Source organism: Electrona antarctica, assembly GCF_951216825.1.
Source record: "Electrona antarctica genome assembly, chromosome: 2".
Classification (NCBI taxonomy): domain Eukaryota; kingdom Metazoa; phylum Chordata; class Actinopteri; order Myctophiformes; family Myctophidae; genus Electrona; species Electrona antarctica.
The window spans coordinates 24,644,405-24,670,426 of record NC_136807.1 but is presented as its reverse complement, the minus strand read 5'-3'; the positions used below and the strand labels follow the sequence as shown (position 1 = coordinate 24,670,426).

At 43.9% G+C, this 26,022-nt stretch overlaps 3 protein-coding genes across 8 annotated transcripts in view; 2 read left to right on the top strand and 1 right to left on the bottom strand.

Annotated features, from left to right (window-relative positions):
* bltp3a (bridge-like lipid transfer protein family member 3A) overlaps positions 1–15,572 on the top strand; it is a 55,724-nt gene extending 40,152 nt beyond the window's left edge. The window contains exons 15-24 of the mRNA XM_079528428.1: positions 226–555; positions 2,328–2,460; positions 3,041–3,367; positions 3,486–3,661; positions 3,985–4,118; positions 6,004–6,163; positions 7,092–7,330; positions 7,565–7,673; positions 8,307–8,413; positions 11,805–15,572. Of these exons, the coding sequence (XP_079384554.1) occupies positions 226–555; positions 2,328–2,460; positions 3,041–3,367; positions 3,486–3,661; positions 3,985–4,118; positions 6,004–6,163; positions 7,092–7,330; positions 7,565–7,673; positions 8,307–8,413; positions 11,805–11,906 (1,817 nt within the window). The 3' untranslated portion in view covers positions 11,907–15,572. The remainder of the gene's footprint in view (positions 1–225; positions 556–2,327; positions 2,461–3,040; positions 3,368–3,485; positions 3,662–3,984; positions 4,119–6,003; positions 6,164–7,091; positions 7,331–7,564; positions 7,674–8,306; positions 8,414–11,804) is intronic.
* A 2,675-nt stretch (positions 15,573–18,247) lies between these two features.
* On the bottom strand, positions 18,248–24,188 carry taf11 (TAF11 RNA polymerase II, TATA box binding protein (TBP)-associated factor). Of its 2 annotated transcripts, XR_013792311.1 has the most exons (7): positions 24,000–24,188; positions 22,110–22,324; positions 21,583–21,701; positions 21,077–21,164; positions 19,915–20,011; positions 18,791–19,813; positions 18,248–18,710 (listed from the first exon to the last, which is right to left on the bottom strand). XR_013792311.1 is itself a non-coding variant. In XM_079528579.1 (6 exons), exons 2-6 carry the CDS (start codon positions 22,281–22,283, stop codon positions 19,683–19,685), a joined length of 609 nt encoding a protein of 202 aa, XP_079384705.1. In that variant the 5' UTR covers positions 22,284–22,324; positions 24,000–24,188; the 3' UTR covers positions 18,248–19,682. The 2 variants fall into 2 exon arrangements, 1 of the variants encoding a protein (XP_079384705.1); XM_079528579.1 differs by having other exon boundaries at positions 18,248–19,813.
* A 638-nt stretch (positions 24,189–24,826) lies between these two features.
* The window catches only part of LOC306942510 (ankyrin repeat and SAM domain-containing protein 1A), a gene marked incomplete at its 3' end in the record, with an annotated part of 115,021 nt that continues 113,825 nt past the window's right edge, over positions 24,827–26,022 (top strand). For all 5 annotated transcript variants that reach the window (XM_079528441.1, XM_079528443.1, XM_079528442.1 and 2 more), the window contains exon 1: positions 24,827–25,378. In XM_079528441.1, coding sequence (XP_079384567.1) covers positions 25,185–25,378 — 194 coding nt within the window. In that variant the 5' untranslated portion in view covers positions 24,827–25,184. The remainder of the gene's footprint in view (positions 25,379–26,022) is intronic.

Sequence of the window (26,022 nt, the reverse complement as noted above, 5' to 3'; positions counted from 1 at the left end):
TATTGGATCGGTTATGAGGATCGGTATCAGGAAGGAGAAAATGTATTGGTACGCCTCAACTACAACAATGTAGTGATTATGGCAATTCATTTCTCCCCACACACTTTTGTGTTTGTTGTCACTGCTGTTGTATCCTACTGATTTTTCCCCAGGATACGGATGCAGGCATATCATTTAAGTAAAAAATAAAATAACAGTATACAGTATGTCCTCCGCTGCCTGCAGATCCCGGCGCTGTCCTCCAGCAGTCCTCCTCACAGCCACCAGGGGGCGAGGTCTCCTCGGAGGCGTCTGTCCACGTCCTGGTTCAGAGCATCACGCCGCTCCGGGTGTGGCTCAACCACTACCAGTACGTGGCACTGTTGAGGATGAAGGACGCCATGGTTCGCCTGGGGGCGGAGCTGGAGGCGGGGCCCACCCAGGAGGAGGAGCAGCAGGGAGGGGGGGGGGCCTCCTCCACCATGTGTGTGGCCCTCCTGGTGGATTCGGTGGAGCTGGGCTTCCTGCTGCCCCCCTCCTCTACGGAGCCAGAGGAGGAGGTGCCTCACACCCCAGGTAGCTCCACCTCACCCCCTAGCACTCACCTCTTCAGACTCCACCCCACCCCCTAACACTCACCTCTTCAGACTCCACCCCACCCCCTAGCACTCACCTCTTCAGACTCCACCTCGCCCCCTAGCACTCACCTCTTCAGACTCCACCTCACCCCCTAGCACTCACCTCTTCAGACTCCACCCCACCCCCTTGCACTCACCTCTTCAGACTCCTCCTCACCCCCTAGCACTCACCTCTTCCGACTCCACCTCACCCCCTATAGCACTCACCTCTTCAGACTCCACCTCACCCCCTAGCACAGTGACGTAGAGTTCGGGGGGGCCACGGGGCCTCGGCCCCCATGAGGAATTAGACCTTATCATGCCTCGGCCCCCATGAGGAATTAGACCTTATATATATATATTCGCCTCGGTTCGTCCCGTTTGTACTGTACAGGTCGCGCCGCACCCGTTCGCGCAATTCTCGTCTTTGCATTGACTTTGTATGTAATCGCGCCGCTCTAACCATCCAAGTCTGAACGCACCTTTAACACCTCTTGTGTCCTGGCCCGGGGGCGGGTGGTGGGGGGGGGGGGTGGACCGTGTTGCTTGTCCACTTGTAGCCTACACAATGCAGATCGGGTATTCAAATGCTAATCTGGTGGCTTGTTTTCACCTGCCAGGTAGGGTATGCATACAGTACTGTACTCTGCTTAGGCTACTTGTTCACAATGAAACCACCACCAGCAAGAACACCCTGGCTGGCAACAGCGATGCCAGCCTGCCGTTGAAACCTGCCACTGACCCAGCGACAGATCACAGAACCTACCGAGGCAGACAGAACTAGTGTCTGTCTACATTCACTGCACCGCACATGTCCTGAATTTAGTTATGCAGGAGGTTGTCCACAACATCAAAGAGTGTCAGGATTTCATGGTAGTTGTTCGTGACATATAATAATACTGATCAGAAATTCACCAAAGCAACAAGCCTGGTTTAAGGAGTACCAGATGACTCAGTGCAATCATGGCATTTAAACATGCTCTTCTGTTTATAATCTAAACACTGTGACACGTTTAAAAAGTGTTACAAATAAGTGTTTAGAACCTAAATGCTTGGGTTTAGTGTGAGAGGGGGGGGCGGGGCGGGCCCCCATGATGATTATAAAAACATTTCGTCTCTGCCCTAGCACTCACCTCACCCCCTAGCACTCACCTCTTCAGACTCCACCTCACCCCCTAGCACTCACCTCTTCAGACTCCACCTCACCCCCTAGCACTCACCTCTTCAGACTCCACCTCGCCCCCTAGCACTCACCTCTTCAGACTCCACCTCACCCCCTAGCACTCACCTCTTCAGACTCCACCTCACCCCCTAGCACTCACCTCTTCAGACTCCACCTCACCCCCTAGCACTCACCTCACCCCCTAGCACTCACCTCTTCAGACTCCACCTCACCCCCTAGCACTCACCTCTTCAGACTCCACCTCACCCCCTAGCACTCACCTCTTGAATTTGTGGACCCAATGGACCCTTGTGGGTCTGTAACTGAGAGTGTACTGTACACGAATCAAATGTGACCTGTGATGGTGCATTTGGTTGTATTTGTACACTCTCAGAGTTATGGTGGTCCTTGGAATTTAAAACAATTTGACAAGCACTGGTATTATAATTGTATATCAGACGTGAAGTCCACATACCAGCTCTGACAGTGTGATGAAACCCGTTTTCCGGGAAACGGTCCTCAATGTTGGTTCCGGATCCCAACCCTATGTCTCCATCGCAACTTTACAGAGACAGACAGTCCCAGCATGACAGACTCAGACGTGTCCCCCACGCATCATTCCCGTCGCCAGTCTGTCCTGGAGGACTGTGCCGTAGTGAACGGTGTCGCCACCGATGGCTTCGAGCAGGAGGGACCCGACGGGTAAGCCACCGTCTCACCTGAGTACTGAATACAATTATTTGTGCGGTCATGAGGTCATTATTTTGCATAATCATTAGAATTGTAAAATCGATCCGAATTTGACTTTTTTTATTGACTGGTTGATTGAATAGTCAAACATGTAAGCAGGTACGGAGGACGTATAGTGAAACATTTGGGGGGGGGGGGGGGGGGGGGAAATGTCCTGGGGACTTTTTTCCATTGTGGACCTATGTATTCAATTCATCAACATGGCATAGCATATGAATGAACACATGAATACATCAACAAATAAAAAGAGAATAGGAAAAATGGCAGCAGTTTATGACACCTCATTTCAATGGGATTTAATAATGATCTATGAATATTATATAATGTTGCATCTGTTGTCCATATTACATTATTTATTTTAAGGGCTTATCCTCCGACAGAACATTCAAAATAAAAAAAGTTATTCGTCTGCCCAGTGCAATTTTTGCTGTGGCATTCGACATGATATAATGTCAAAAACACAATTACCTAATCACAGTTATTTGTACGACAATTAATGGTCAACTAACATGGCCTGGTGTGATGGTGACAGGCCTAGTGACGGGGTGGCGGTGGAGGAGGCCTGTGAGGCGGTGGAGGAGCTGGAGGAGGCGGGGGTGACAGACGGTGCCCTGGTCCTCTCGCCTTCTCTGTCCCCCGGCCTGCTTCCCTCCCCTCCCGACGGTCTGTCCCGGGACCCTTCCACCTTCAGCCTGGAGGGGGAGCTGTCCAGTGCCATCAACGTCACCAAGGACGTCACCAAGGACGCCTTAAGCGTCTCCCTGGACCTGACCAAGGGGGCGCTGTCCATCACCAAGGATGCCTTCAGCATGTTCACCCGCGGCTCCGGGATGAGCAAGCTGTTCACCCCGCAGCTAAAGTAAGTCCAAGGTTGTACTTTATTGTTACATCGATCTTATGTACAGGGACATAAGAGTAAAACTTATTATAGTTTGGCTTCCTTCCGACAATGTTTGTGTGTGTGTGTGCACATGTAGGGACGCCCCGCGCTCAGAGAGCTCCTCCCCCTCCCTGGCTTCACGCCTACAGTCCATGAAAAATTCACCTTCCCAGAGTTCCTTGGACAGCGACATCCTGGACGGAAGTCTGCCTGACGACCACATGTCATTGGACAGTGACCTCAGTGACACCTTCGTTGTTCTCATGGATTCCGGTACAGTACATTAGTAGTAAAAAAAAGACATACATACATACATACATACATACAGTGTTGAAGTGTCCATGAGCAAGTACAGAGACCAAATTCACCCACTACAGTTGTGTTAGTTATCTTGTATTAACATACTCTACCATACTGATTGGTCAAAATAAGGTTTTATTCTCGCAGAAAAGGCAGCTTTAATACTGTAATAATGGTCAAAGAAAAATATGTTATAGGCCTGTCTTGACCACTTTATCAGGGAGGATTATTCACACATTTCTCTGCCATTTGGAATGATGGAATGATTCAGAACAATGTTCTTGTTGTGGTTCCAGAGTCGGGTATTGAGTCCATGCGTCCGAGTAACACGTCTGGCCACGGCAGCCCCGCCCCCGGCACAGAGGGGGGCTCATCGAATGATCTCAGCAGCTCCCTGTCCCAAAGCACAGAGGACATGGTACCTGATATGGTGGGTATGAATAGATACTGTCCCAAAGCACTGAGGACATGGTACCTGATATGGTGGGTATCTATAGATACTGTCCCACAGCACTGAGGACATGGTACCTGATATGGTGGGTATGAATAGATACTGTCCCACAGCACTGAGGACATGGTACCTGATCTGGTGGGTATGAATAGATACTGTCCCACAGCACTGAGGACATGGTGCATGATATGGTGGGTATGAATAGTTACTGTCCCACAGCACTGAGGACATGGTACCTGATATGGTGGGTATGAATAGATACTGTCCCACAGCACTGAGGACATGGTACCTGATCTGGTGGGTATGAATAGATACTGTCCCACAGCACCGAGGACATGGTACCTGATCTGGTGGGTATGAATAGATACTGTCCCACAGCACTGAGGACATGGTGCATGATATGGTGGGTATGAATAGATACTGTCCCACAGCACTGAGGACATGGTGCATGATATGGTGGGTATGAATAGATACTGTCCCACAGCACTGAGGACATGGTACCTGATATGGTGGGTATGAATAGATACTGTCCCACAGCACCGAGGACATGGTACCTGATCTGGTGGGTATGAATAGATACTGTCCCACAGCACTGAGGACATGGTACCTGATATGGTGGGTATGAATAGATACTGTCCCACAGCACTGAGGACATGGTACCTGATATGGTGGGTATCTATAGATACTGTCCCACAGCACTGAGGACATGGTGCATGATATGGTGGGTATGAATAGATACTGTCCCACAGCACTGAGGACATGGTACCTGATATGGTGGGTATGAATAGATACTGTCCCACAGCACCGAGGACATGGTACCTGATCTGGTGGGTATGAATAGATACTGTCCCACAGCACTGAGGACATGGTGCATGATATGGTGGGTATGAATAGATACTGTCCCACAGCACTGAGGACATGGTACCTGATATGGTGGGTATGAATAGATACTGTCCCACAGCACTGAGGACATGGTACCTGATATGGTGGGTATGAATAGATACTGTCCCACAGCACTGAGGACATGGTACCTGATATGGTGGGTATGAATAGATACTGTCCCACAGCACTGAGGACATGGTACCTGATATGGTGGGTATGAATAGATACTGTCCCAAAGCACTGAGGACATGGTACCTGATATGGTGGGTATCTATAGATACTGTCCCACAGCACTGAGGACATGGTACCTGATATGGTGGGTATGAATAGATACTTTCCCACAGCACCGAGGACATGGTACCTGATCTGGTGGGTATGAATAGATACTGTCCCACAGCACCGAGGACATGGTACCTGATCTGGTGGGTATGAATAGATACTGTCCCACAGCACTGAGGACATGGTACCTGATCTGGTGGGTATGAATAGATACTGTCCCACAGCACCGAGGACATGGTACCTGATATGGTGGGTATCTATAGATACTGTCCCACAGCACCGAGGACATGGTACCTGATCTAGTGGGTATGAATAGATACTGTCCCACAGCACTGAGGACATGGTACCTGATATGGTGGGTATGAATAGATACTGTCCCAAAGTCTGATACTGTGGCTGAATATACTCGCATCAATTCAATCACAGTTGAGCACTTTCAGCCTGGGGTCCATATTTTGTGCAAGTAATTATTGGTCAGAATTTTCAAACAGCCATGAACAACAGGTCTACAACAACCATGAAAATCAAGGTTGTAGTCCTCCTACTGCATTGTGGTATTTGTAGTCCTATTGCATTGTTGTAGTTGTAGTCCTCACATTGTGGTTGTTGTAGTCATTATTGTTGCGTATTGCATTGTGGTAGTTGTAGTACTCATATTATATTGTGGTTGTTGTAATCCTCATATGGCGGTGTATTATTGTAGTCCTCAGTGGTGGTGGTGGTCCTGGGCGGGGTGTCCTGCGTGCTGGAGATGAAGGGAGAAGATCAGCTGGTGGCTCTGGAGGTCCAGCACATCAACCTGGTCCAGATGGGCAACGTCAAGCCCTCTGACCTTCAGGACCTTCAGGCTGGTCTCATACAAGGTACGGTAGCCTTCTCAATCCTTTGAAAACATATAAACCCTGTGAGAAATGACCAAAACGCCTTTTGTGACCTAACGGAACTTCGAAAATAGTTTTGACAGGTTTTTATCTGCTGTCCAATCTGGACTGTACACAAACACAGAGTTGATGGTCTCTGTATGTCCTTCTGTCAGCCACACCTGACCATCACCACCTAAATTCCTCCTCCTCCTGCCTAATAAAACACAATATTTGTCGCTGTCAGGCAGAAACCTCTCGCCCTACTGTATGATACTACAGCATCACGTAAAAGCATCAACAGTAGCATATCGACAAGCTCAAAACAAGTCACTTCACGCCGTGTTTTGAGCTTGTCGATCTGTTACTTTTGATGCTTTTAAATTTGAATCCTGAAAAGTAACAGTTTCCACCCGACAGAGACAATATCAAACCTTTTATTACCTAATATTTAAAGACATAGTATTCTCTATATTCACAGTGGAGTTGTATTTTCTTAAAGACATGGTTTTTCAGCTGGTCTATACAATATCTATATAGGTGATAAATATACCATACAGTTGCTCGATCTTTAGTAATTCTTCCTCAGCTACATCTACTAGTTTGAACATTTGTTTTCAGTTTTTCTTTTTTAGATATTCTTTTGGGCTTTTTGGAAATGATTATTATGAGTATTAGGATCCTAGTGTACAAATTGAACCAGACAGATCCTTATGGGTCCGTAACTTTGAGAGTGTACAAATGGAACCAAATGGACTGGGTCAATTTGCTTCCATTTGTACACTCTCTGTGTTCAAATGTACTTTTGAGGATTTAACGGTGTAGATCGGGGTCCCAAAGATCTGTGGCATAATGCATGTCAAACCGAGAGTCCTTGAAACGATACGGTAGAGTATCACTGAAATGGACGTCTCTCTCCTTCCATGTCCAGTCCCAGTTGGAGCTGCTCAGTCTCCTGGCAGGGGGGGTCCTCCGGTGGTCTGCATGCGCACAGAGATGGGACCCTCCACAGCCCTCCAGGGCTTCATGGAGGTGGCGGTGCAGGGCTGCCGGCTGGACCTGCTGGGCTCCACCGTCAACAGCCTGGGGCCTTTCTTGGAGGACGAACTGAGCGCCGAGGAGGGTCCACCCATGAAGGTCCACCTCAGAAACATCACCGTCACCATGAAGGTAGCCAGGGTTGTCATCGTCATGACGATTTACTGGGCGATTTATTGACACACACACACACACACACACACACACACACACACACACACACACACACACACACACACAATTGTGTTTTTGGCATTGAACCCAGGAACATAGTAATAATAATACACTTTACATTTAAAACGAGCCCAAAATAGAGAGGCCAGATTGAAAGTGGTTAACAATCATAGGATTATCCCTGTTTCATAGGACGACGGTCCCAGGACTTACCCCACGGCCCCCCAGCCTGTCCCCTCTACGTTCGTCCTAGACCAGGTCGTCCTGGAGCGAGGAGATGATGGCATCCTCAGGGTCAAAGGTGAAAATCTTGTACTGCCGTAACACCTGTGTTTATGTGGACAATATTTATCCATTCAGAATGAATTAATTCCGAACAGAGATTCACACTCAACTGTTTACACGGAACCTGAATAAAATATTCCTCGTTCGTTTACATGACAAAAGCATTAATTCAGAATGCTACTACTACTAAGGACAAACATGTGTAAAATAATGCATGTATTCCAAACTCGCAGGAGGGTTTGCAATAAAGTGTTTATATGGTAAATATATCCTGATTCAAACGGTATATACCACCTCTCCAAACCCGAGGGTCAGGCCGGAATGGAGTATTCTATTCGAATTGAGGTGTTTACATGAGCATTTCTATACTGAATGAGCAGTCATTATGAATACAAGTGGAATATATCCGTCCATCCATCATGTCCACCAGAATCAACGTTATTGTTTACAGTTGTGAACAATAACTGGGTGATATTTGTGTTTGTGCAAAGCTCCATGTTTTGTTTAGTTTTTTGGGAAGACAAAAGAAAAGAAGTCCGGGCGGCAGGGAGAGCATGGAGAAGAATAGAACAAACATGTCGAGGAGAGACAAAAATCTAAGATATTTGTGTGTGTGGTGTCTGTCTGTGTGTGTGTGTGCTGGTTCCAGGCGCAGACGGGGTGGGGGTCCCTAACATGTCAGCAGCTGTCCATGGGGGCTCAGGCTGCCTTCACGATCCAACCACTTCCTCTGATGATCCTCTTCAACACGACCAGGTGGGAGGAGCCAACAGACACACTGTGTGTGCATGCAATGAGCATAGATCTACTCTGACCATTTATTGTCATAAATAATGACATCAGGCGATTATGTAATAAGTGTGACAGCCCTATGTTAACCTCGTGACAAGCTTACAATTACAATTTACAATGTAGGCATTTAGCAGACACTCTTAAGCAAGTTAAACACACACATCAAATACATAGAGATAGTGCAGTGCCTCAGTAATCTACTATCATGGGTAAACCAAGAACCTAGAAGAAGAAAATGTCTAAACATTATAATAATCTAAACTAATCTCTACATTGAGACTATAGAAACTATAGAATGCCAGGTCAACAAATGAACCTGGCATCTGTCTAAATAACTATGCTATCTACATTACATTTTAACCTTTGCATAAGACTGCATGGTTAGGGCAAGTGCTACGACCAGAGGTGGAGTCTGAAGAGGTGAGTCTTCAGATTACGGCAGAAAATTGGCTTCAGCTCAGGGCCACAGTTAAAAGAGCTATGTGTGTGAGGCTGTTGCTACACAGCCATGAGATCCGCTGTGGGTAGCGTAGCTAAAGTGCTACATCCAGATAAGCTATTATAAGCACGGTATGGAAGCTATGGTCATTGGCTAATTAAAAGCATGGTAAGGAAGCTACGGTCATTAGTTAGGCTTTAACGACATTTTTAAACCCGCTGAAGCTGAGCAATTCAACTAATGTTATTGGCAGATATGTGTGGTGCACATTGATTAAAGGAATTAGTCTTGTGTGGTTGGTGCCTTGCAGTGAACAATAACAGTTTCAAACGGCAACATTGAAGTAGATGATATGAACCAGGGTTGGGTTTGCTGTGGGGTATGGGGGCTTTTGATACCCCCCCCTCTGGAGTTAAGAGGTTTTGTCACAAGCGCTTTTTAATACTTTTCATTGGTTTAATATTCTGAAACCTCTTACCTCCATATTCTATTTTTGCAACCACTTCATTAAGGAGCTTTGTGTGTCTGTGGGTGGGTGGGTGGCTGGCTGGGTGGCTGGCTGGGTCTGTCCAAGCACGAAAATAGCGTTTGGTTGGTTTTCACAACCAAGTGTCACTGTTGCGCAGCCTAACACACACACACACACACACACACACACACACACACACACACACACACACACACACACACACACACACACACACACACACACACACACACACACACACACACACACACACACACACACACACACATTAACTGTATATATGATGATTTCGGGTGTGACAGTACTGTAGAGGGGACCCCCCACGGTAACTCTGTCATTTCTCAACCGTTTCGGACGCGGGGCGGCTCACCGGAACCGGGCCGGCACCCTGGGCGCGTTCCTATGGGCCTGGAAGTTTCGCGGACCCCCCCGGGGACGCCCACACGGAGTTGCACTACTTGTTTTATTTCTTGATCATACTACAGCGTCACAAAAGCAAATGGACAGTGACATGAACCCTAGTCAACAAACCACAGGGTAAATGAGAGCAACCAAAACAATGAATTAAACAGGAGAGCTGAGCAACAAAACAATTATGTTCTACAAAGTAACCAGGATACCAGGTAAAACGTGACACCTAGCGTCTGTGTGTACAACATAATAATTTATAAGCACATCCTCTACGTCAGTGATTCCCACACTGTTTATCTCCAGACGCAAAAGAGAAGTTTAATGTCTACACGGGACCGAAGTCACCGAACTAGCTTATAGATTAGCTATTTTCACTTAAAAAATAAAAAATAAACATGACATTTCTTAGATTTGTGTATTTATTCATGAAATTATTTTTGAAAGATTTTCGTGAAAAAGTGTGAACAATATGTGGACATTTTTTGAAAATCCAAATGTAGGAAACAAACAAAAAAAGGGATACTTTCTTGTGACCCACAAACGTGTTTGGGTATAGTCTACATAATACAACACGCTATCACTTTACAATAACATAGTATCATTGGTGGAAAGAATATTAAAGCAAAAGTATCAATACTACTATGTATCATAGTACCAAAAGTAGAAAGTACTCATTATGCATAAATTCAAATTGTATACAATTATTTTGAAAGTCTAGAGCTCACACATTGTAGATCATTGTACATAAGCTATTTTCAAATGACTGAAATGCATATAGGGCAGAAGTGGTTAATGTATGTTTTGTAATAATAATCAAAATCTACAAAATACCTGGTAACTAAAGTTCTCAAATACTTGTAGTGGAGTAAAAAGTTCAATATTTGAGATGTAGTGGAGTAGAAGTAAAAGTACTGAATACTGGAAATACTCCAGTAAAGTAAAATGACCTCAAAATTGTTCTCAAGTACAGTACTTGAGTAAATGTGTACCTAGTTACTTTTCACCACTGCATGCTTGTATGCATGTATGTTTGTATCTGTAGTGTGACTGTGTTGTTTCAGAGACAGATGTATTACCACACATCCTGTCTGTGTGTGTTGTTGGCTTGTAATCCAGACATGAACCCGAGTGTCCAGGTGTTCTGTCCAAAGGATTGTAATTACACCCAGCACTGAGATAACAATCTGATCTCCACACACCGTTTACCTAAAGCTAAGCACCGTCTTGGGTTTTGATTAAGGACAAGATACCGTATACTTTGCTGCGCACAGAACATTGCCGATCTACAGGTTTTTTGATGGGCTTTAGAGCTGTGCTACACGCGTAACCATGTATAAATGTGAATCAGAATCAACTTTATTGTGGCATCACATGATTCATTTGAAAATAGGCATTTAGCAGACGCTCTTTATCCAGAGTTAATCTAGATGCATTATTTTAGACTTAAGGCAGCTACACATGTTAAATAAGGAGGTGGTCACCTCAACACATCTAGATGTTTTTTATTCTCCACCCACCCCCTTCACTGGCGCGTTTGTGACCAGAGGAGGGCGGGGTCAACCAGAGGAGTGTGATGGCGTCTTATCAATAAGGAACGTTACGTTAGGTGGATACGTGGGTTCGGTGGGTGGATTGGATTAATTTGGAACAGGTTATAAGTAATATACTAGTATCAAAAAATATGAATCTGTACATTGAAACTATAGAAACTATAGGATGCCATGTAAACAAATTAACTTACAGTATCATCTGTCTAAATCAGTGGTTCCTAAACTTCTTAGCTCGATTTGCCTGGGACCCAAACGAGTGAAAATAGCAGATCTACAAGCTCACAACGCAAAATTAATGAAAAACTGTTTTTTGAAAATGTTTTGAAATACTAATAATTAGAAACAAAATGTAGGAAACATAAAATTGTGTCCGCGACCCAGTGTTTGGGAACCAGTGGTCTAAATAACATTCTAAATTGCATGTTAACCTTTGATACTAAACTAACCAGGCGGGTCATCTGGTTCCAGGTCCAGCTGTGTGAAGTCCAGACTGCTCTCTCCCAGGCCCTCAGCGACAGAGAGCGCCTCCTCCAAGAGGTCAGGAAGTATGACCCCACGTTCATTCTCTGAGGGTGCGCTTTTTGTCTTTGAACGTTAAAATGTCTCCTGTTTCCCGCTGTGCTTCCGTCTGTCCCGGTTGCCTGAGAGGACATGGCGGGGCGGAGGAGCAGACCTCTGGACATGTCCGTGTCCCTCTGTCCGTCCGGACCGTGGCCTGGTTTGAAAAGACGATGAACACAGCTTGTGTTTGGTAGCCTGGAATACAGACTTTTTATTTATTTATTTTTACTCTGAGACATCGAGGATTCTGATTCGTCTGTGGGCGGGGCAGGACCAGAACCTTCCCATGTAAAATTGAAGTCACATTTCCAGCAGTGACTGTCAGTGATTGTCTGCAGTGGTGTGGCTACGTAACCAGTGACTTTGGGAAACCAGGCTAAAAGGGAGGACGGATTGAGAAGCAGAGCGAAACAATTGCCTCAGTCTGGATTCCAGGCTACTGTATGTATATCTGTATGTATGTTGAATTGCACCGTTTAATTTATTTTTGTAATGTTGTTTCAAGTGTCTGACATCAACTAGGAATCCCCTTTAACGTTATAAAAGTGGACTTACAATAACTTGAACTAACTAATTCATAGATACATGAGTATCATACATAGATACATGAGTACATACATCCTTACTACTGTATGTAATAGAGTTGTGAGTGAACATGTACTTTTGCAATTCTCATCTAAGCCAGTGGTTCTCAACCAAATTGTCAAATAATATACGAAAGAGGCACATTTTGTGCCAATCTACAGGGATGCACACGCAGATTTAACACACGGACCGACATGTGGAAACAACGGTCGGACATGCAGTCGGACATGCGTCATGCGGTCGAACATGCGCTGGAACATGCGCTGCTCCCGGTTAGGGTTTGGTTAGGGTTTGAGGTGGGTTGTCGATCTAATGACAGTCGGACCAATACTATGTCTAAACTAAAGCCTGTACCCCAATCTACAAGCTCTACAAGGGGCGGGGGGTTTGAGAACCACTGATCTAAACCACTGCTGACAGTTGTTATTCTATAATGGTTACATGGTATTGAGCCTTATTTCCTCCAGCTATGTAGATTAGAAACACACCATGTCAAAACGTGAACTAAATGGCTCATTTGTACTTCCTCACACAACACTTTCGACTTGCATTGATGCTTCTTCTATGTTTTGTTGAACGAGAAGGTTGGGGGATGAAGTATAAATGATATAGGGCTGGGTGATCACAAAATATTTGACCAAATACCTCAATGTCGATATTCTGATGATAGTATGCATTTTCTTTTACATTTTTCAAATATTTTCCGGTGAAAGATGGGGCCTATTTTCACTAGTTGGGTGGGTCCCCGGGGAGACCCAAACTAGTTCATACTTATTTTGGGTCTTGACCTTTGACCAATATCTAACTTCTGGAAAGGCATCATTTTCAAGATGGCTCCCAGCTTATAGGCATTTTAAGCCACCGTGGATGCCATGTTGAAAATGATGCCTTTCCAGACACACATTACATTTTAGTATGTTATTTAGCATACCCAATAGTAACAAAATTCATTGCAAACAGACCACTAGGGGGTGAGCCCAACTCGTTTGCGATGTTTTTTTTAAATCTTATGCTCATCTCTAACACCATGCCAAAAAAACAAAAACCATTGTGGTGCTCATTGCTCAAACGTCCCGTCACCTGCGTTATTACTTAGCACAAACGGCTTAATTGAAACGACGTAAACATGAACTTCTGTTCTCATGGTTGTAGTAACGATTCAACGCCAGGTTGTAATTGACCAGGTTGTCAAATACAATCACGAGGATGACATGACTGTTTGCCAGCTTGAAGCGTCCAGGGCACTGACTGCACCAAAAAACGCTGGGCGTCGCCGTCGAGGGCACTGAAGAGCGATGCTCTGGTGGTGGGAAGAGGAGTGCAGCAACGGCTCTTTACCATACTCTAACTACATGGTAGACTCACACTGCCAGCTCAAAAGGCTTCTATACAGACATGGACCCCTTAGCCTTTGAGTTTACAAAGACAACAGTGAAGCTAGATACGTACTGTAGTCTCTATGTACTGTAGAGTAATGTTACATAGGTGTGAAATAATATGTACAGTATTATTCCTTTAGTCTGAAGGTACTTTTCAAAAAGGTACATTAGAATTATGAGCTGCTGTTTCACTATCATCACCTTACTGTATGCGTGTGGAGGACGTGTATTCATCATGTCTTCTGTAGAGGACATGTCTTTCTTAGGGGACAAGACATGTCTTTCTTAGAGGACAAGACATTTCTTCCTTAGAGGACTTACTCTCTACTTAGGTAGAGGACAAGGCATGCATATATGCACAGGAGATGATGTGCTTTTCATCTCTAGTTTATGGAGAAAGGGTTACACAATAGTTACAGTATTTTGAGGTATCTATGGTCTTCCGAGACTGCGATGCCGATGATGATGAAAGGCTGTGTCTGTGTGTTCACCAACACATCCGTTTACCCAGCTCTCATCTAAAACAGTGCTTCTCAAAGTGGATTCCAGGGACCCTCTGGGTTCGTTGTTCTACTGTATATACTGCCACAGTTGAGGGGAGACCTTGGAATTTAAAATGTTTGAGAACCATTGCTCCAAAATGCCCAGAGTTGAAAATATTTTTAAATATAGCTTCAACATATTTCAACAGTGGCCGATCCAAATCCCAGAAGTGAACATCCTGCTCATTTGTCCTGCTCAAGCATAGCTCTGAACACGCGGCAAGTGAAAACAACAAAAAACGTAACGCTGTGCTCTGGGGAAAACGAATTCCATGGTGGACACAGACGCTTTAAAGACCGTTGGAAGTATTCCAGCTGTCAGTGTTATTACTTGGTATTTTTAACGAAGAGTGGGCACTAAGGACGAGTGGGCACCTCCATGTAAAATTATCTATTTTGTTCAAAATTTGAACATGCACAGTACATCATCATCAGACCTAAATGCATCATTCAACTTCTTGTTCATACCCAAAATGACTGGATATACAGGTTTTGTAGCAATTGTAGAATAAAAAGGAGAAGGAGCCCACTTTTCCTTAGTGCCCACTCTTCCTGTTACCCCTTTAAACACTTGAACCCTATATGCGTCACAACATGACGGGTTGTGATATGAGCTTGTAGATCGTTTTTTTCCGGCGATGGGATTTTGCGTAGAGGACAGTGAAAAGGAAGGGGCCAGGAATAGCTCCCTGGGGGACCCCGGTCAACCAAGGATATAGCGTTCAAGTGGTTAAATGTGCTCATTTCTGGCTTATATTTATTGTATCATGGGCTGTAGGGAGCTTCTATGGTAGTTCATTTTGGATGTAAGCTTGTTTGCAGGTTATTTTGTATTTGTCAATACTTTTCTGTTACATCATATCATCAAAATTACCAGGCAGTGTATTAAAGTCATATCAAACAAACTTAGAACTTATCTGTGGTACAGAAAATTGTGTATAGAGCACATTTATCCTCCAAGTCAGCTAATTCCATGAAGAGGTACATTATTTGTGTTGAGTTACTGTATTTACAGAACCACTTTTTTGCCTTGTCATATTTATTTTCTTTTCTTTTTTTTTCTTTTTTTACATTCGTGAAACTCATCGGTCAAACTCCAAATTCCATATGAATGGACGGAGACAATAACGGATGTATCCTACCGTGTGTAGTAGTAGTAATAATAATAACTAGAAAAAGTGCCCTTCTGGGCACAGGTCTCCACCAGGAGGATAGGACTGTGTGAGATGTTTGGCAACATGTTTAGGAGTAATATAAACATGTTTGCCTTTGATGAGGCATTTTGTTCCAAAAATGTGTTTTGCAAAAAGCAACCTGTTGGTGGCGCTATAACAGGCCAATGTGAAAAGGGTGGGATATATTCCTCAGGCTAGTAGGAAAATGTGTGAAAGATTTCACGTAAATTGCATGCTGCGTTCATGATTTGAGGCTTTTGTTCAAAACGGGGCAATCTTGCAAACTGTGAAAGCCAATTATAGCCAATTAGGATGGAATATGAAATATGGGACAGATCCGACTTGAGCACATGACCATAGAGATACTCTGTAACGATTTGTGAGATTTTTGGACAGAATCTGGAGGAGTAATATCAAAAAATGTGTTTTACAAAAGTCGGCCTCCTGGTGGCGCTATAAAAGGCAGATGCGGAAAATGCAGGTCAAAGGTTTGTCCTTGGCCTCTAGGGAGTGTGCATGCAACGTTTCACGCAGATCGGTGCAGTTTTAGGTAAAACATGTGAAAAGCTGCCTCATGGTGGCGCTATAACAGGCCGTTCTGGAAAATGTGGGGCAGAGGTTCATCGTTGGCATCCAGGGAGTGTGTGTGCAAAGTTTGGCATCGACCGGGTTAACGGTGCCAGAGATTAGCTGGTAACGGACGGACGGAAGGACACACGGACGGACACACACACACACACACGGACGGACACACACACGGACGGAGTGCAAAACATACTCTCTCCCCATGCCTTCGGCCTGGTGGAGACAATAATATCATATTTTAAAAATAAGACCATTAACATTAACATAAGAGTTTATATGAGAGATGTCTTTAAAACTACGTTAATTTGTACCTGTATGATTATTTAACGGTTAGTTCACAGTACCTCACATTCTGATTGTCTGAGAGGCATTCTAATTGGGTGCCAAATATTACTATAGAAATGTACTATGCTTTGTACCTAGGAAACTGCAGTGTTCCATTTATCTGTGTACATGGGAGACCTCTGGTGGTTATGTGTCACTGTATCTCATTGCAACAAATATATGCATGTGTCGCCTTGTGAGAAACAAATGCGACCTTTGCATTCTGATTCTATATCAAAGCAATATAATAATTTTCTTCTCTTTTATTTTCACCCAAATCACCAGACAGAGCATTTCTAATGGGCGTTTTTATGATAGAATTACATAATCCAGGGTGAATGAAAAGAAAAATGCTCTACCAAACATCAGCTTTTTTACTGTTGTCTGCTTGCCTCTGCATGTGTACTTAAAAGTTCACAGTCAGTCAGTCAAGGTGACAGTAACTGTAACAAACATCCATTCAAAATGGATTCTATGTGTTTGTGTGATGTCCATGTTTTGGCTTCTTGGTGTGGATAGGGAGGTAAGATCATCAATGACCATCACATTGTATATTGCCTCATTACAGTAAGCTTCATCATAGGACGATAATATCTGACCTATAAGCTTACAACGTTATTGTGAGCTTATAGATCGGCTATTTTTGGTCTGCATTACCGTCATGACTATAGTAAATCGGGCTTCACCCTTCTCAAGCTCCATCCATAGTCAGACCTCTGCAGCGACAAATTAGTGCTCCAATAAAAATAAGCTCTCTGTACACATCTCTGTCATGTTTAGCTAAAAAAAACGAAACATTTAAGCACTATATACTCATACAGCCAATCTACTAGGTTGTAGATCTGCTGTGTTCACTATTGTATTTCAAAAATGTGCCTAATAATGACTTGCCCCCAAAAACAAGAGATGCAAGGTTTGCAGCGCACAACACAGTCATACCGTATTGAGGCTTTTACAGTTCCTTGGCACTCAAAGAGCAGGCCATGGTTGCTATAACAACCATTACCCAGGGTGCCATGTAAATGTAGGGGAAAGGGGGGGGGGGGGGGGGTACTCATGTCTAGGGGGGGGTGTCTTGTTCTCACTATTCATGTGAATGACATTGCAGAATTCTTGTGATTGAGTGGATGCATGTATTGAAATGATTGTTTTTGTGCTGTATGCCTCGTGAATTTTGTTTTTTGCACTTGTGACATAATGTGAATCACTTCAAAGGATTTTCTTTTTTTAAATCCTTTGTCCTTTATTCCGAGATCTTCCTCCTCGATGATGCAAACGCATAAGTCTCTTCACACAACACTGTTTCTTTCTTTAGAATTACTTTTTGCGTTTTGTATTTTTTGCCATCACATCATTCAATCTAATATTAAATGGGTTCTGTGAACCATGGTAGTATTTTAAATGGTGAAATAAATAAACTTAAAGTTGCTGAAAATTGCTGTGGTTTTACTGAATATATACATGTATTTCAGGCTATTAAAGACATTTGATTTATCTGGTAGGAATGATTGTTTTAGGCAGTTTTTGCTTTAATTTACAGTACAATGACTTACTTTACTGGAGTATTTCCAACTTTTAGTACTTTTACTTCTGCACCACTAAACCTCAGAGGCAGATTTTATACTTTTGCTCCACTTATTTGAACACTTTAGTCGTTACTTTGTAGATTGATTACAAAACATCCATTATCCAATGTAGCCCTATACAGTTTTATACAAACACCACTTTTCTAACTTTTCATTGTTTGGATGCCATAGATAATCATGAGAACTAAAACATTCTGCACACAACTGAACAAGTAAAAGATTCAAATAAATCATATGGTACTTGTTCAATTTGTATAAGACTAAACATGTATCTTCTTTCGGTTAATAGTGTAAACGTGAATTGACAGACATGTGGTGCCTTTTGATAAAGAATAAGACAGGAGGCTAGAAATATGACAAAGCACAACCTGCATGTTGTGAGTCTGTGAGACATCTACATTAATTTGTAATACAGTTTAGTTTTGTTCCAATTCAAGCAGTATGCACTTTAGGATACAGCACAAACATACAAAAACATTTAATTAATAACACACAAATCAAGATTCAGTTTAGGCACAATAATAGCATAACAAAATCCAAACATGTTCTGACAAAGATACACCAATCTGCTTTAATCAGATGGTAATCTGCTATTAAACAAGTGACCTTAAAAGTATAATTTCTATTTTGCAGTCACCTTTGACAAAACCTTGATATTTACAGACATGAGAACACGATCCCAAGGTGGAGCAGCGACACTGCATTTTTAAAACGAACCCAGACATTGCTGTGTCTGAGCAGTGTACTAGCTGCACTGGCCGGTGTACTAGTAGCTACATGGTCTCATCTCAAAATACAGAGGAATCGCACAGAACAGACGCTTATAGTCTAATTTATGCTCTCGTGTGACACAGTATGAATGGGGATTTACTGCTGTTAAGGAGTGGAAAAAAGCTTCACCTCAAGGTCTGTACTCTAGGTGGGAAATTCACACAGGAGAGATGATTAGAGAATTCACACAGAGAAACAGAATCGACTTGAGAGAAGCTTTAATTACTGCTGTGACCAGTGTAGAAGTTGAACTACATTAAGCTTTTTGATGGCCTTGTCCTTGGGGACACAGCGGGAACAGTTCGTGACCATGACCCTTCTTGGCTCCGGCCACTGTTCCTTCTCTTCTGTGTAGAAGAGGTTGAACTTGCCACTGTGACAAGTATAGGAGAGGTTGGTGTCCTTTTTAGCACAGAGCAATCAGGCCTTAACACTATGTGCCCAAGACGTCCACAGACGTCCTAGGAATCGATCCCATGCAGTGCCCAGGACTTCTGTACACGTCTTGGGGAAATCAGGTGGGCAACCCACATCGCTATTTTGAAAGAATGAAAGGGCACATAATGTGTTAAGACAAGCATTTGTACTTGTCATAGTGTGACAGTGAGTCAGTCACTGTTCAGCTGCAGCATGTGAGCTGTGTTTCTGACGGTCTCCAGAGGTTGTCGACATCTCGTGTCACTGGCACCAACTGTTCCAACAATTTAAGTGTGATTTATGCATAGTTGCACGTGCACCAAAAATGGCCAATTAACAAGCAGCTTATTAATTGGTCATTTTCGGTGCGTGGCACACAGTATAAATCAGGTGTTAGGATCCAAATCCCTGAGAGTTCTTCTCAGTGGAAGATAATGTTCTTGAACTTGGTGTTGGGGATCTGTTCCCGGCTCTTTAGTCTCCTCACCGCCTCTCTCATGTGTTTGGGCTGAAGAGGAGGGGTCTCTCCCCACTTCTCACACACATCCAGCGCTGCAGAGGAGAGAGAGAGAAAGGATCTTTGTCAGTACTTAAATCTAACAGACACTACTTTTGTACAAAGAACTGTTTGTTACAGAAATGTAAGCGCTCACCTTCCTCCACGATTTCCCCGGCAAAGACTTTGGAAATACCCGACATGGCAATCACCACGTTCTGGGACACTGATGATCCTGTTATGGACTGGATCAGCTAGAAAACAAAGGTATTTTTTTATGCATCATGTGATAGCAATTGTAAAATACCCCATTCAAAATGTACGGTACTGGGGCACCCCATTCGACTGGTATCACCCCATATAAATCGGCGAAATCATCCGTTATCAGCACGTTTGAATGGGGCCAGAATGTCCATACTGGCATCCTCACTGTTCAGTATGTCATTATCTGCGATTGTAGCATTGTCATTATCACTGATGTCCTGACGGAGGCGCGCCGTGTCTGGTGGCCATGAGCTACGTGAGGCACCGCCGAGCGAGGCGCTAGCCGAGCGAGTCGCCGTGCCGAGCGTTGTGAAGGCCACCAGACCCGACTCAGCGCCGTTTGAGTTACGTCCTGATAGACAGAGAATAGTATATATTAGTAGCTCCTAGTTCCATCATGCACCAAAATGACACGTCCACCAGGGGGAAACCTTGACCAGGCTATGTGGTGAGGATGCCAGTATGGACATTCTGGCCCCATTCAAACGTGCTGATAACAGATGATTTCGCCGATTATATGGGGTGATACCAGTCGAATCGGCTGACTGGGGCACACGCTGGCCAAGTGGTCCAGGCGCATGCCACATATAGGCTTTGGCCTGACAGCGTGTCGCGTCCCGTTCATGACGACCTTTGCTGCATGTCTCTCCCCTTCTCTCTCTCTTTCCTGTCTCTCTTCACTTGATACTATCAATAAAGGCAGAAAAGCCAAAAACAAATCTTAAAAAAATCTTTAATGTACGGTACGTGATATTTTTACGTGATACATTTTTTTTGGTTAAAAAAGGTTAAAGCACTATATTCAGATAGTAATCATTGCTATGGAGTTTGTTCAGTAACAGGATTCTCCCTGTCTATCCAGCTCTTTAATAAACAGAACATAGATTTTCAGGTAGGTGACACAAATTCAGACAATCAGGAGTGAGTACCCATTTATGTGTGTGTGTGTGTGTATATATATATATATATATATATATGACTCCTGTTACTGAACAAACATTCTATAGCAATGAGTTTAAATCAATAAGCTTTTGATAACAGGTCAACAGTCTTACCCTCTTAATAGCTGCCTTGGGGAATGCAGAACGTCTGTACATCTCATAGCGATTGAGTTGCTCTTCAGAGAAGGACGACACCAGAACTCTAGATGAGAACAGAACACATGATGGTTTAATAGGGAAGAGTTCAGTCGTTGTGGGTCTTATGGGGTGTGGGGAGGCTCATTTATCCTGTGTGCATAGATGCACAGCAGGTGTGTGTGTGGTCACTCCCAGCTCAGAGTCTAGAGCCAAATCCCAATACCCAAATATTCTACAGTTTGAGAACCAGTTAGGTAGGTGGTTAGGGTTTTTAAAATGTCTTCCTATAATAACATGACCAACATAGGGATGCCAGAATGTTGTGTGTGCACTGTGCGGGTTTAAACAATATTGAACCAAGGAAAAGTATTAAGATCTTGTGAGTGAATAATAACTAAATTGTATTCTTTTTTACATTTCCTTTCAGTTTGACATACAAGGTTTCCACCCAACAGTGATTATATATCTGATGCCAGACTCACTGCATCTTCTGGATTTCATCCTCGTCGACCTTGTGGCGTTTCTCCTTCTTCTTCTCTGGTTCTAATTTGAGTTTCTTGGCGGACGAGCCCTCCTCTTCGTCCTCTGTAGCCAGAGACGCCTGCAAACCATGACAAGCACCAAGACACTCACATGAAGGGCAGCACCATTTTAAATATGAAACCAGCATTCAATTTAGTCAATAGGCTTTAGGAGCCTCTTCCTTTACAGGTCTAACCAATGATACTAATGAAGGCTCTGATCCATTTAGTTAGTGTAGCACAGTGGTTTCACAAACTCAAGAACCCCCATAACTCCGAGAGCATGAATGGAACACAACTTTAATAGTAGAGGAGAGAACACCCCCAGCGGGAATCAAACTCGGGACCTTCTAGCTGTGAGGCGACAGCCCTAGAGACTGTGCCACCGTGCCCCCTTAAATATTGAAAAGTTAAGGTCCTTGCAGACTGGACGCGTTTTTCGGAAAACTGCTAAAAATCAGAAAAATGCAGCAAGGACCTTAACTCACATTTTCCTGTTTGGGAGGAGTTGAAGTAGAAGAAGATTCTTTAGCATCGTCGGTGGCACTTGCTGCCCCCTCCTGTGCATCTTCAGCAGCCTCCTTTTTGACCGCTTCCTCGCTGGTTGATGCAGTTGTCGCCGATGCCGAGTCGTCCGGTTTGATGCGTGCGGGGTCTGCCATTATCAATCAATCACCACAGCCCTCTGGCTCCCCCTGCAATGCTGCAATACAGAGATTTCATAGTGTTTGTTCAGCGCAAATAGAAGTCACCGTTATTTCGGTCCATTATTTCTCCCCTTCAATAATACCAAAAGGCTTTGTATTTTATATCGTTGGAAATCTGACCTTTACAAAGAGGTACAACTTGTGAGGATCGTGCATTTGTGGAATGAGCAACACAGGTAACACAATTACTGTGGGAGAGTGCATGAAATACAATCCACCAAGCAACTCAATGAATACCAACAGAAGAATGTTGCAGAGGATTTTGGCTTTTTGTGCGTGTGTGTGTGTGTGGGGTGATGGGGTGATAGGGGGATTTCCCACAATAGAGGGTATGCGCATACATAAAGTGAATGGCAGATCGAGTGGCAAAGTGATTGACAAAGTGAATTTAATGTTGTTTACAGTCATTTAATGCAATCAAATAGGACTTTTCTGTTTGGATGTATGGGCTATCAAGGCCAGAAAGTAGGTTTTTGCCACTCAGTAGGCATTCCCGCATAACTTCCGGGTATGATGATGATGTCACGCGCATACCCTCTATATCAAACACAATAGAAATTAGTAATATTGAAGGGGAGAAATATTCAACATGTTAAAACGTGTTTTAGGAGTTTATTCATGATTCAACATTGATAGACAATGTCACATCACATGAGCAGAGCAGAGACAAATGTGTAAGACAGTCTTCTGTCCACACTGCGCTGCAAGTAATGTTACCTACCTACACTCACTGTTTGTTACCATCTGGTCCGGGGGACCACCATGGGGTCCAAATGAGAGTCTGTAACTCTGATAGCCTAAAACTCTCGCAGTCGCAGATGTATTTCTTTTTCATTGATTTTGAGTCCCCTACCCCCTGAGGTTTCTGGTTACTCACCAATACATAAAGCCTGCAGTACTTCCGTTGCCTCAAATGTTAACTAGGCCTAGTGCAGGGTGTTTGTGCAATTATGTATTAGGACATATTTTTGAAGAAGTGAAGTGACATGAAGTGTTACACATAATATTCTATGTTGGGCATTATTCGTTGAGGCTTGAGGGTACAAAAAACAAGCATGTAAATATTTTTAAAGTTGAATACAGATAAGGTGAATAGTAAATTAGTAGTACCGTATTTGCATACTCATTATTATTGAAAATTGTATTAACAGATTGCAGAATAGGTACAGTTCAACGAAAGTACAGGCCAATTCAAAAACTGCTAAGAGGATAAAACCAGAAAAAGCACTAAGACTTGTTTACATCAGGGTCCTCCATTTCAAGTACATATCATTTAGAATTGGTATCTAGACAGAAAGTAAATATGACTTCAGGACAAAAAACTGTTATATTTCCAGTTTCCACCCATTTGGAAGCCAAATGTAATCCGGTCACTCCTTCACACACATTTATTTAGGCTGCTGTTCAGTTAATTCAATTCATGAGTAACTAACTGGTGTGTGAAAACCAACCTGCATATATAACGTCATTTTAGCAGCAGAACAAATACGGGTGTGTACAGAGTAATGTGGAGTTGCAGCATTTTTAGCAAATGTTTCCTTTGACTGTATTATGGCATTAGAGAGGATATAAACAAACACGAATGTAAACAAAACAATCAACAAGCTAACAGCTAGCCACACACAACCCCAGAGGACTTCATACAATATTAAGAGTTTACAGTGTAAATACCAGTAATATCTTTGGTCCGCTTCAGTTGTCAGGCAGTCATTTAAATTTAAAGATATTTATTTTTGAACTAACTTTAAACTTTGATGCTACTTAACTTAACATAAAGTTAAAAAGGAGCAACCGTTAGCAGCCGAGCCAAGCTTAGCTTCATTCACTGCGAAGGAACCCGAACTTCCTGTGTGCCTACAAGTATTTCCGGTTTTGGAAAAACTTTATTTCTAACACTGGAGAGACAACAGCAAAAATGTATATACAATAATTTAGTATTATCCAACTACTACATAATTAACAGCATGTTAGCACTACAAACAAGAAACAATGTATATCTATATGTCTACATATTTTAACTAAATAATTAATATTAAATAGGCAATTTGCTTGCAATGTAATACAAAGCTCTGTTTACACATTTCTTCATTCTAGAAAGCTAATGTAAATGTACCATAGCATAGACTGTAAAAAAGAAGGAAATGTACTATACATTTTTATTTTATTTTTTCCACGTATTCTTTTGCGATGTAAACGTATATGTTTCTCATACCACTAGAAAATAGAACTATATAAATTAATTGTTCATAAAGACAAAATTTCCACTTTTCCAGTGGGCTCCGCCGCGATGTTGCTTTATATTATGCCCATCCACACTGCTTGTAAATCAGTCAGTGTGTGTGTGCTGGTTGGTTGGTGGAGCTCCACCACTGGGCTGACTGGGGCTTTGGATAGGACAGGAGACCATAGAGGCCTCCCCTCGCCCGAAACGCGACGCGGTGTGAGCTTGTAGATCTGCTATTTTCGAGCAGGGGGGGTTGTTGAAGGAAGTGACGGACGGTACGGGAGGCTCCAGCGTCCAGCCCCAGAGGAAGTTACTTGCTTGGCGGACAGAAGCCAAACTTTTCCCCGGAGCGGAGCGCCGCCGTCCACCATCCGATCCATCCATCCATCCAGAGCAAGACAGCGGAGCCTGGAGGGGAATCCTGCCGCACAACGCATCTGGCGAGCCGGGGTCCAAACCCCAAGTAGGACCGGGGGACTCGGGGAGGAGGACCGGGAGGATCTTTTGTTTTGCTTCCCCACCTTCCTCCGCCTCCAACACGGGATCGTAAAGGAATCTTTCACCGCCTCCACCACCGTACGCTTCAAACCCCTCTCCCCCTCTTCCTCCCCTTCTCTGGATCCCATTCCGTGATGGGGAAGGAGCAGGAGCTCCTGGAGGCGGCGCGCACGGGGAACCTGGCCGCCGTGGAGAAGCTCTTGTCCGGGAAGCGACAGTCGACGGGCTCCAGCGGCGGCAGCGGGAGCTCCGGAGGAGCCGGCGGGGGAGCGAACACCCACAGCGGCCACGGAGCCCCCGCTTCTCACGCTCTGTCCAGCCTGCTCAGGTAAACCACACTGCTGGGTCTGGGATGAATGGGAACCCCTGACTGCTGCACCCACACTGACCTAGTAGTAACTAGTAATTTATTAATTAATATCACTATTAATTCTGACACCATTGTGGTGTAGCGACCGAACAGTGCAGCGCCCCGAACGGGGATCGAACCCAATACCCACGTCTCACCAGTCCGGCCAACAACCCCATTGCGCCAAGAAAACTAGCTCAATCGGTGGAGCGAGTTACGGCCAGATAGGGTGACGTTACAATACGTTTTTGATATTATGTTGTGTGTTTGTAGTGGTGCCACTGGCCAGTAAACATGTTCTGTCTCCAGCTACTCTAGTAGCAAACAAACAATAACCAGTTTAACCAGTAGCAGCCAGCCAGCAGCCACACTACTGGGAGAAGCTTTCTTTGTTATGGAGCCTTTACTGCGTAGTAGCAGGACCTTCACCTTGTGGTTGTGGCTTGGCTTGGTGAGAAGACCTGCTCTTCAAGCTGTGTTAAATAAGAATGTAAAAAAAAACGTGTTGCCTCTGTTATGTTCAGAACAATAACATATAAAGCTATACCATAGAGGTGTATCTGAGATAAACACTACCCCCTAGTAGCACTATGTCCCATACATTGCCAGCTGGGCAGTGGATC